The 12,491-nt window shown below is 37.4% G+C and overlaps 1 protein-coding gene across 1 annotated transcript in view; it reads left to right on the top strand.

Moving 5' to 3' along the window:
• LOC103463329 (E3 ubiquitin-protein ligase rnf213-alpha-like) overlaps positions 1–12,491 on the top strand; it is a 42,954-nt gene that overhangs the window by 465 nt on the left and 29,998 nt on the right. Inside the window, exons 2-13 of the mRNA XM_017304566.2 lie at positions 289–387; positions 467–586; positions 1,122–1,311; positions 5,350–5,523; positions 6,415–6,567; positions 7,494–8,110; positions 8,688–8,847; positions 8,921–9,138; positions 9,836–9,973; positions 10,481–10,636; positions 10,751–11,987; positions 12,110–12,294. Of these exons, the coding sequence (XP_017160055.2) occupies positions 289–387; positions 467–586; positions 1,122–1,311; positions 5,350–5,523; positions 6,415–6,567; positions 7,494–8,110; positions 8,688–8,847; positions 8,921–9,138; positions 9,836–9,973; positions 10,481–10,636; positions 10,751–11,987; positions 12,110–12,294 (3,447 nt within the window). The remainder of the gene's footprint in view (positions 1–288; positions 388–466; positions 587–1,121; positions 1,312–5,349; positions 5,524–6,414; positions 6,568–7,493; positions 8,111–8,687; positions 8,848–8,920; positions 9,139–9,835; positions 9,974–10,480; positions 10,637–10,750; positions 11,988–12,109; positions 12,295–12,491) is intronic.

Raw genomic sequence — 12,491 nt, 5'->3', positions numbered from 1 at the left:
AAGCATTATATATTGTATATTTGCAAACTGGAAAATAAAGTTATAATTTTTGTTGCAATTAAAGAGAAAAATTTAAATATGTATTGTATCTGATCAGACCCGATCAAAATAAAATAGGCAGATTTTTTTTAATGGCATTGGTGCATCTCTAATTGTAGGATTTTATTTGTTTCTCTTTGAAAAATAAAAAAAAACGATTCAACTGTATTTTTGATAGTGTTTTAGTTTAGATGCCGCTTATCTGTTACTATTAAAAAAATTACTATTAAAAAAATTTACCATGTATAGGTCTGGACAAACCTACTTTCAATGTCATTCAGTCATGAGGAACAAACTTCTTTCTGGAGAAACACATTCTTAAAAGACTTTGAAGGAAAACTAAAAAAGGTAGGGCTTCTTTATTGGTACTGTATTTTAATATTTTCAATGTATTTTCTTTACACTAAGATTTGTGATTACGCACTAGGAGGATCGTGTTAATCAAATTGGACTCTACTCTAAAATGGTAGAAGAACTGAGCAACACAAATCCCCTACTGTTCATTATTGAAAAATGTGCCTTGGAGGCTGTAGCACATATTTGCCAGGTAAGACATCATGCATTTAGTAAACATTTTCACAAGACACTAAAATTTGTTTAGATTCTGCTTTTGCTGTGAACTTATTTACTGGTGATTCCAAACCTTAGATGAGGATTGCAGAGGATGTATGTAGCTTGATCGTGACAAAATAGAGTTCACAAAAGTATATTTGTCTGTGTTTAAAAAAATTATATAATATTTATGGTTGGCAAATTTAAGCTGTAAAATCTAGTGGACCAGATTCATTTTTATTTTTTTTTTCCTATTATTTGATTGCTTGTAATTTGATGCCCAAAAATCCATGTATCATCCATTCTTTCTATTTTCTTTTGGGGGTTAGTTAGATATGAAGTGCTACGCAGCATGTCTATAGAAAAATAATAAAGCACTCATTGTGTGTTCTTGACATCTCTCCAGACTGGTTTCTTTATTGAGTGTTTTAAGAATACAATTGACCCTCTCACTGGAAATTTTAGAGCTGTTTCTAAAATCATTGTCACCATATTGTTACACTTTATTAATGTTTTTTTTTTTTCTTCAGGATAAATCTAATGTATCTATGAAACAACTTTTGGAGACACACAATATATCAAAATTTGGAAAACTGATGTCCGTTGTGGTGCTCAAGTCATGGCCAGCAGATTCTAATGGAGATCATGCTGAAGATGAAGACTTGACATTTCAGTACCTTTTGGACTGGCAGATGGCAAAAACTGTCTTCCAAATGGCAGGTAATTGGAACATATATATATATATATATATATATATATATATATATATATATATATATATATATATATATATATATCAGTAACGTGCGGTCCGGGGAGGCATCGCTGAATTTTCGCATTTTTCCATTCAAATGCTCAGAAGCAAAGCCGGTGAGGCAGCAGCGAGCTGAGCGTCACCCGGGATTGCGCAACCTCTCGCTAACTGCACTGGCTGCCGTTCTATGGGAGCATGTTCGTCCTGTCTGTACGCCGGCAATAAAATGGCTAAAAAACATTTAATATATGGACTGATTTTCCATAATTTCGCTTATGTATATAGTGTACAGTGTTTTTTGTCACTAACTGTGTGTGTATCGTGTTTTGTGTGCGGAGGAGCAATCAGAAACGGCAGAGAACAGACTCGAGGTGAGGGAAGCAGTTCTCTTGCCTCATGGCAGGGGGCGCTCATGTTCCCAGACATTGTGACTGCACAACTGTAGAGTAAGGCACAGTGATTTAGCCATGGAGCTAGCCATACAGTAAATAAGTAAAGCACAGCGATATATTTGTTTTCTCCTCTATTCCGACGTAAACATGTAAGACTACATTTCTACACTTAAACAGTTTTCTAAAGTGGATTTTCAGTTGAAGCAGGAGATAATAACTAAAGGAAGACCACCCGCGGAGGGTGAGAAGGGAATTTTATATATATAAAAAAAAAAAAAAAATTCCCTTCTCACCCTCCGCGGGTGGTCTGTTTCATCCTCTAAGCTCGGGTCCTCTACCAGAGGCCTGGGAGCTTGAGGGTTCTGCGCAGTATCTTGGCTGTGCCTAGAACTGCACATTTCTGGACTGAGATGTCTGATGTTGTTCCTGGGATCTGTTTGAGCCACTGCTCCAGTTTGGGGCTGACTGCCCCGAGGGCCCCGATGACCACAGGCACCACTGTGGTCTTCACCTTCCAGGTCTTTTCCAGTTCCTCCCTGAGGCCCTGGTATTTCTCTAATGGTGGTGTGGATCAGTGAGTCGATGTCTCGCTCGCTCTTGGCGTGCAGCTTGATGTCATCCATGTAGAGGAGGTGACTGATCGTGGCCCCATTCTTGAGTCGGTATCCGTAGCCAGTCTTGTTGATGATTTGGCTGAGAGGGTTCAGGCCTATGCAGAACAGCAGTGGGGACAGAGCATCTCCTTGGTATATGCCACATTTGATGGACACTTGTGCAAGTGGTTTGCAGTTGGCTTCAAGGGTGGTTTTCCACAGCCCCATCGAGTTTGCAATGAAGGCTCTTAGAGTCCTATTGATGTTGTACATCTCTAAGCATTCAATGATCCAAGTGTGTGGCATTGAGTCATAGGCTTTCTTGTAATCAATCCAAGCGGTACACAGGTTGGTGTGTCGGGTTTTGCAGTCTCGGGCGACTGTGTGGTCTACAAGGAGTTGGTGTTTGGCTCCTCTGCTATTTATGCCTATGCCCTTCTGTGCCTTGCTCATGTATTTATCCATGTGCCTGCTTATCTTAGCTGCTATGATGCCTGACATGAGCTTCCATGTTGTAGAGAGACAGGTTATTGGCCGATAGTTGGATGGGACTGAACCCTTTGAGGGTTCCTTCTGTATCAAGATTGTGCGCCCTTCAGTTAACCATTCAGGGTGAGTTCCATTTTGTAGCAGCTGGTTCAGTTGAGCTGCCAGTCGCTCATGGAGGGCAGTGAGTTTTTTAAGCCAGTAGGCATGGATCATGTCAGGTCCTGGTGCTGTCCAGTTTTTCATACCCGAGACTCTGTCTTGGACATCTGCCACAGTGATGGTTACCGGGGCTTGTTCAGGGAGGTTGCTGTGGTCCTCTCGTAGAGAGGTTAGCCACTGTGCATTGCTGTTGTGGGACGCCTCCCTTTCCCATATGCCTTTCCAGTATTGTTCAGTCTCCAGCCTGGGTGGGTCTGCTCTGTTGTTATTACCCTGCCATTGAGAGTACACTTTAGCTGGTTGGGTGGAGAAGAGCCGGTTAATCCTCCTGGCTTCATTCTCTCTCGAGTATCTCTTTAGGCGGCTGGCCATGGCTTGGAGCCTTTGTTTGGCAGTTTCGAGTGCTTCAGGTATGGGCATCTGGCTGTACTTCTTGGGTACTGATCTTTTCATTGCACCCCTTTGGAGCTCTGACAGTTGACTCACTTCCCTCCTTGTTATCTTGATCTTAGCCTCTAACCGTCTTTTCCATGGTGGGTATTGGGTCTCATGGTTGCTCTTATAACCAAGCATCTCAAGGATCACTGATGCTGAGTTGTATATCAGCTCATTGGTTTCTGTTATGGTGTTGGTAGGGATCGTTCTCAATGCTGCATTCACATCTTCAATGAGACTTTCTGATGGTACTTCACTCAGCCGTTGTAATTGGCGTCGGGGTCGTCTGGTGTTCTCTCTCTCAGGTCAGTTGCTGCCTCGTTCAGCTCAGATGGTTCGTTCATTACTGGGGCTACATACCCAGTCTAAGGGCGGGGAGTTGTAGTTGACTCCCTTCTGACCTGGCATCCTGGCTCCTTCCCCTTGCCGTAGCACTTGTGTTGTACCTCGTCAATCTCAAGTTGTGACAGCAGTTGCTGTTTGCGGATGTTGGAACACTGAACTACTTGGCAGTTAGTGTTGACTGGGGATGTCGAGCTAACCATTCCTCCCACAGTCTTTGCATGTAGCCCCTCTGACTAGGATTACTTGAGTAGTAGCATTCCAACAGATCCATGTTTTCACCTCTCGCCCATTTCCGTCTTGTTCCAGTAGCCCAATTTTCATCAGGGTGCTCTGGTTCCCCAGCACCTGACGCAGACCTTGTTTGGCCGGACGAAGTCTGAGCCGGCATGTCGTGCTTATTTGTTTTCTCTCATGGTATGAGGTAGGCTATATAGCTCCAAGGGTCTTGCCTAAGGACCCACACTGACAGCTCAATGTCATCGTTGTAACTTTTTGCCCCAGCCCCCAGCCTGGCCTCGAACCCGGGTCTCCCGGGTGGAAGACTGGTTAGTGGTGTTCCATTTGTTGACAATCGCAAAACCAGATCACCTGTAGCTCATACTTCGCAATCTGCAGAGGCTCCATGTGCAGTGGATCACCCCTTTCCTTCATACTATGCAAGCGCATAGCAATAAATAAGGAGTTTTATCTTTAACTTTGCACTGTCTGTGAGTAATGTGAAGTTAGCGTCTTTTGACAGAAAAATTTTTTGGGGATGAAGTATGTCAAAAGGCATCAACACAACAAATTTAATGACATTTATTAAACAAGCACTTGATGGAGTGTGCTGAGTTTTTGAGGCTCACAGCAGATAATGAAAAAAGGCACACGTTCTGCTGACTGCTCTTGCCGTTGGACCGCCACTATGTGCTACTGAGATATAATATTTCACAGACATGGCGCTCTACCATCGAATGTTTCCTTAATGTTGTAGTGTGTTTTATTTTTTACACTACGTATTACATTACATTAATTACATTACGTTTTAGCACTATATTTCACTATGTCCTACCACACGAGAGTTAATCTGTGAACAATATCTACCTCCTCTGCCTGCCATGATTTCTACAGAAATAAAACGCTTGGTCACAAACAACCTAGCTGTTGATTAACCCTCCCAGAACCTTAAGAGATGGGGTCATTTCAACCTCACGAGGTTTTTACTCAATGCACAGTCTGGCAAGGTCGCACTGACCCTGCATGTGTTTGTTGTTTGTTCTGTCCAGACAAGTGAAAAATATTTTATGAAAATCCAATTTCAAAGAAATAAATGCATAAATAACAGTTTCCAGTTCTGACATCAGCTTTTGCTGGTAATACTGGTTTCACAAGTCGTTTATTTTCACATGTTATGGAGAAATTGGAAACTAGACGTAAAATATGAGCATAAATAGGTTTGGGTGATATTGTGTTAATGTTATGTGAGGCAATAGAATCACAACTGTTCAGTAGAAAATAATTATTTCCTTTTAAGAATAAACTGCTATGCTTTTTTTGCTTCTCTTTACTTTTTGTTTAACCTTAACAGCAGTTGTTGTGTAATGTGTTTAAGGTGCTGGAGAAGGTCTGATTAACAAACTGTCAGAAGAAGCACAATTTAAGATGACGTTGGGAGCTTCAGTGTTTAAATCTGTCTCTGAAAAGTTCTTCAGTGGGCAGATCAAAATGAAAACATTGAACCAAATTTTTCAGAGAGAACAAAACTTTCTTGGTTTGCTGAAAATAGGTGAGTATGTTCTCTGTTTCTCTTCACTTTGTCCTTCCAACTATTCTGTTGTCTTAAATGGGTTCTTCTCTGGAATCTAATACTCAAAAGTGTTTGCTTTGTGTTTAGTTCCAGTATGTTTAAGTGTACAATATTTATTTACATAACACCATGTGGGAGATAATTAGGCGGTCTCCTGACAAATCCAGGTAGGCTGATCTATTGCAAAGCAATGGACTTCCTTTGGTTTTTATGGTAGATTTAGTACCATGGCAGAAAAATCCAGAAAAAATGCATTACATAAAAATTTTACATTTATTAACACAAAATATTGCCTTGTCATTAAATGTACCATTAATTGTCCCCCGACCCCTTTAAAACATTTAGGTGCCCTGGGCTTATCCCTTTCATCTTCAGTATTCTATCAAAGTTAGTCTACATGACAAGAGTATTAGTTTTGATTGATCCATGTTAGGGGACTTGACAGCCATTGAGAGTGGCAGTACTTAAAAATTTAAGTTTAAAATACATCAAATATTAATATTGACAATAAAAAGCCTTACATTTTCTCCAATACAAGATGAGGTTACAGAGATTTTTTTCCATTTGATCAATTAATAAAATTCTCAAAGTTTTTAAAGAAGCATATGTACAAATTAACCCCCAGCAAAAGAAATTATTACAATATCTTATTTAAGATATGTGTTTTTAAAAGTTTGATGTATATAGATATGCCTTTAATAGTACAAATCCACATGCTACATGTACTCTTTAAAAAAATTTATTTGAGTCTTTAAATATTTTGATGACCAACCGATTGTTTGGGACATCTGTTACTGTTCAATAGGATTCTACAAATGGGTGCTATTTTTGTTGTCGTTATTACTTATTTACATTTTATTTGTTTTCTAGATTACTTCTGTGATGACGGTCGTTGTAAAGATGAAGTCAACATGAGAAGATTTTTGAGACTAAGGAAAGAGGAAGCAGATGCAGTATCCAGTGAAAAAGAGATGATCAGAGATCTCTTAGAATTCTGTCAGGAGGTCTCTAAATATGTCAAAGGTGGGTAACATTCACAAATGACTGCAGATAATTTGCATGGTGTTTTTGTTCTGAGTAAGTGAAACTAAATACAACACAAATTGCCTTTCAACACCGCCTAAAAATGTTAAGGTTGTCAAGGTCAATGTGTTTTTGCAGTCTAAGAAACCCCCACTACCTTAGACAAATACAACCAACATGCAGCCTTATTTCTTGATTTATTCTAGACTTTGTCAAGCTCTGAATTATTTAGGGGCTGTTGAACCTTCTTTCCCCTCCCTAAAGTAATATTGATAATATGCATAAACTTGCTTTCTGTTGGTACATTTGGAACAACACATAAGTATTGGGACAACCTACGTATCTACTGCTCTGAAGCTCTCCTAAATGCTCCTAACAAATCAAACTAGACAAACTTGACTCTTATTCTTTTATCTTAAGATCCCAGCTAGTAAGAAAAATACGTTTTTTATGTTTCTCATTTTCATTGCAGGCATCAACAGTTTTACATTACTGACGATGTGTGTTTGCAGTGTGTTGGGAATCACAGTTTACATCAATGTTTGATGTGTGAATGTTTGTAAGACAAAAAGGATTTTAAAAAATCATGACTCTTCAGTAAGAGAACCTTAAATAACTTATAAAAGGAAAAAGACGACTAAATTGAGGACCAAGGTTGATTCATGTTCTAGAGAACATGAATCGTGTACTGCAAGGAAAGGAAAAAACAGAATAATTCTCAGAGTAGTTGTGAAACAAAAAGGAGTTTTATTTAGAGATTTATTGAAATGTCAAAACTTGTAAAAGAATCCTTGTATAGCATATAACTAGTCATTTACATAAAAAGTATTCACCTAAACTAGGATTTAGAATCCTCATTTAACATGCCTTTCTATTTAATTTCTAATTTGATCTTTCTGTTCTAATCTTTCTGTTTTTAATTCCAGTTGACTTCCAGGGGTTGGACAAAAATCTTCAACAGAACTTTGATTCAAAGCATTTGAATGAATTCATGGCAGTTTGCTCACTTGATAATTTCAGTTTGCAGACCACAAGGAAGGTCACTTACTTTAACCTCTCTGATACCATCTATGAAATGGCTTCAGAACTACATGACATTAAAGACAGCCTGATCTTCAAAATGTGCTGGACCAACCAAGTGAGAGAACTGTCAAGAGAACACTCTGATGAAGAAGAGGAAGAAAAAGAAGAAGAGGAAACAGTCTATACTCTTGATCTTGTTCACAGCAAAATTTTCCAGAGTTGCTACAGCCAGTATAAAAACCTTTATGATAACATTAAGAGTGGGGAACTGCTACTGGAAGAAGTTGACAACATCTTTGAGGTTTACATAGGAAAGTATGAAGACCTGTGCAAAGATTTTGACATAATGTGCAAGATTGACCGAACTGATAACAGAAAATGGATCAGTAAAAGAGTTGCACAGATAAGGCAGTACCATGAACACCATTTGGTAATGGACTCTACTGAAATAATCAAGAACATCAAGAATGTGTTATGTCCAGAAGGAAATTTCAACATTCTGGAGAAATTACTGCAAATGGTAGGTTTCTGCATGTCTGTCACTGTGGAAGTTTTGTTTGTGGAAGCTTTTTAACAAAATATCAGTCCCATATAAATTTTTACTTGAACTGTGGAGTATATTTAAAAGTGTTAACCTCACATTTTTTTATATACAGTGGAAAAAAAACAAAGTTCTTTACTGGAGATAAAAATAAGAGGAAATAAAATAAAAAGAAAATGCAGTTATGTTAATAATAATCTAATTTAAAGTAGCATGCAATGCACAGGGTTTTGGTTACCTCATTCTCACATGTAAATATGTTGTATTTTGTGCAACAATACTCAAAACTTTGAAAAACCATCAATGACCTAAACCAGAGTGACTTTTCTTTTGGTCATTGATGTACCATGTTGGTGTGCTACATGACTAAAATTAAGACTTTCAATTAAGCAGAAGGCTAAAACAGATTTATGAATAGTTGTTTAAGCAAATTTGTGTCGTGCAAACAATTAAGGTTTTTCAAAAATATTTAGAAATTTTAAAATGATCTGAAAACTGTTCCCATTACTTTTAAATCCCAATGCATGATTTCACCTTGTGAATTTATATTTTTCAGAATGACGACAACTCCAAGACAAAGAACTTGAACTACATTGATTCAAGCTTTGTCCGTGCAAAAGATATTCTGAAAGACATAACAGATCAACGCAAGGAGTGTCTTTATGTGCTCAGTCAAAATGAAAATTTTATTAAGTGGGTCAAAAAGGAACTCGAAGGTACATTAGATTTAAGATTTTGTTGCAAAAAATGTTACATCTACTAGTTGCTAAAATAAACTTCTTTTTGCAGATATCAATGAGCTGAAAGTGTTTGTTGACCTGGCATCCATTTCTGCTGGAGAGAATGATCTAGATGTGGATCGAGTTGCCTGTTTTCATGATGCTGTTCTTGGTTATTCATCACTGCTGTATGGGTTGAAACAGGACTCCAGTTTTCAAAATCTCATGGATTCTCTGCCAACCCTATGGAAAGCTCTTGAGAATGACAAAAACTTACCAAAAAAACTGGTAATCTTAAACATTTCTTATTTTTTGAAACTATTGTAACAGAACAACAGTTGTAAATTGTTAAATGATTGTGAATTGATTAAGGCTATACCATTTCTTGACACATTCTTAATTAAATTTATAAAGTGTGACTAAATGAGCCATCATTTATTGTTTGGAATTGGCCATGAGAAAAAAACAGTTTTCAAAACAAACAATGGGTTGTAAAAACTAGTTAATGGCACCCGTGCAAACTGATTTGGACAGTATTAATCAACAGAGAACGGGATCGAACTCAAAATATTTTCACTCTTGTTTTCTTAATTAGTTAAAACATTCTAATGTATCCACATCAATTTGTAAGGCTTTGCGGAAAAATTGTTGGAAGCCAGATCTAACTTTGATGGTGTATTGAGAATTAACTGTCGTCAGACCGTGAGTGCATCCCAACAAGATATAAACAAAATGGTTTGAAAAAATCTTCAGAGGTCGTTCTTGCAGTAAAGTCCAAAATTATTTGGACACCTGATATATTTACATTTCAAGTTATTTTATTCTACCAATAAGTCATTTTCTGACTGGAAATGATTCCAAAGAGATAAAAAAAATAAGATGTAAGATGTTTTATTTATTTGAATATATTTGTAATTTAATACATATACATATCTGTAAACGTCATGAGATTTGGTTAACTCCCTAAATGGTTTTCCTGTTTCAGAGAGATACAGCTCGTCATCTGGATTGGTTGAAAACCGTCAGAGAAACCCATGGATCTGTCGAATTTTCTTCTTTGTCCTTGGCTACATCCATTAATGAGAGAGGAATGTATACTATCAGGGCCCAAAATCAGAAACGGGTAAAGCATTATCATTCTTTGCTGTTAGTGTTGTGTGCAAATAACAAATAACATTCAAATAAGTGTATTTATAAGTGGTATAAAAATATCTAGGATTTGTTTAAATACTAAAGAAACTTTAGTACTTCAACCATATTAAACATTCTAGACAGAACGATCGCTGTAAATCAGTAAGTAGTAACAAGTGATGTAATTTATAATTTCATATATATTAAAAGATTATTGAAAAATTATTATTGTGTCCAGAGGATGTTGATTAGATAATTTTCAGATATATGATATCAGACAGCACTGTAGGGAGCAGCATCTGCTGCTTTCGGATATCAAGTAAGTAAGTCAATTAATTGTTTGCATCCCTAGTTGGTAGATAATACAGTAGTGATAGACATGTCAATCTGAGGTGACAGCAATATCTTTTTAATCTACAAAAATATTTTCATCTTATCTGTGGCTTTGGGAAATAAACCAAATTTGCTTCATTTCATTGTTTAAATTTTTCTTCTACAGTTGAATTTGGAGTCTTCCCTGAAACTCCAGATTCAAGATGGACAAGGTCATAGCTTGACACATAACTACGAGGATCTAAAAGAGCTACAAAATAAGCTCATGCTCATGTCTGGAAAAAAGCAACAAAATCAGACTGAAGTGGAACGTTTCACTGAGGTTCATTCCATGAATTTTATATTTTTATCATTTTCTCATCAGGAATTTATATACATTTTTATATTATCTAATGTCTTAACATGTGTTTTAATAATACATGTTCTTTATATTTAGGTGTTTGAAAATGTCCAGAGACTTGCCAAAGCATTTATAGATCTTCATACAGCAGGGAATCCACTTTTCAGATGCTGGGAAGCAAAGATCTATTGCAAAGGTCAAAGTGATCAATGTATCACCATGGAAATCAACTTTTGCAAGACCATTACTATTAAGATAAATGGAAGTCTGGTTGAACAACTTGTAGAACTGTCCAAGAAGATGGAGTTGTTTATTTGTGACTGGCAAAAATTCATGGACAAAATCCGATCTTATCACTATTATTTAAACTTCTTCACAGCAGAACAAATATTCCATCTATGCAGCGTCCTGAGTCCTGCAAATGTAAATACAGAAATAGATGAGCAAGTGCTGATGATGCTCTCTTTCATCAAACCTAACTGCTCAGCTTCAGATGTCTGGGAACCATGGCAGAGGCTCTCCAACCGATTTGAGCATGGTGAAGTCCTTAACAAGAATGATGACACATTTTCAGTCTGTTTTAGCCGTTTAACACATGAGGATGCAGTAGAAAATGGAGACCAGACTTTTGGTTTAAGAGAACTAGAAGACCTGTGGAGAGACTATATTGGGAATGACAGAATGTTTTTCCATGACATTTTGGACATACGGAGTTTAGGACATTTACTTAAAATGATGGCTGATCCAGAAAAGGATGAATCAGAAGAACCAGTACTCTGTGAAAATGAGGATTCTTCCCTAAGAAGAGTTCTCCCTAAAGGTCTCATTGCAAAGCAACCAAATCTCCTAATCTGCCCACATGACCAGGTTCTGACTTCAAGTATCTGCTTGTACATGAACAGTGAATATGAACCTCTACCAAGTTATGATGAGGTTCTCTTGTGTACCCCATCAACATCCTATGAGCAAGTGGAGCTTTTCCTGAGGAGATGTCTCACACCAGGGGATGTTGGCCAGAAAGTTTACACAATGATTTGGGCAGATCAGCTTGCATATGATGTCAGCTGTGACATGGAGAAATGTTTTCAGAGACTGAGCACTCACTTTAACCACAACGATTACAGACTTGTGATCTATTGTAGCTCTGAGAGAGAACACACTTATGTTCCAACTGCGTTTAGTCAGTTCAAAAGAGACTTTGTACCTCAAGAGCCACTGGGGAAGATCCAGCAATATTTGTCCAGGCATTTTTCACCCCTGTCAGATCTGAAGGATGCTATGTTTAAAGGGGGCCATACTGTTGGCATTGTCTCATCGCATCGTGCTGGAGTTGGTAAGTTTTACATGTAGAAGCAACCAATTCATAATTGTGGATAAGGTGATCTTTGTTCCTTGTTACTGTTGATGTCATAATTTTAGTCATCCATATAATAGTTTTTTTTTTTTTTTTTTTAGGGAAGTCTCTATATGTCCAAAGGCTGTATGAAAAACTGGAAAGATATGTTGGAGAAGGTACTGCTTTTAAAAAGTGCATTCGCCTCACTGAACATACCATTGATGACCACCAAATTCTCCAGTCTTTGTACGACACTCCAACGCAAAGGGATTTTAAGGTTTTTCACCTTGATGTCACATCATCGGTAAGGAGTGTTATACATACGTGTACATCAAAAAAATTAGGATTATTGTGAAAAATTGCACATTTTTTGTTACTTATTTTAGAAAGTGAAACTCAGATTCATTATACTTATGGTGAAATCTCTGAGTCCTATTTTCTTTTGATTTGATGTCTATGGCTTTCTATGGATTGCTGGGTTTCCATTTCACTCAGCAATCT

This window comes from Poecilia reticulata, chromosome 4, assembly GCF_904066995.2.
Source record: "Poecilia reticulata chromosome 4, P_reticulata-male-v2, whole genome shotgun sequence".
Lineage (NCBI taxonomy): Eukaryota > Metazoa > Chordata > Actinopteri > Cyprinodontiformes > Poeciliidae > Poecilia > Poecilia reticulata.
This window is presented reverse-complemented; position numbering and strand designations above follow the sequence as displayed.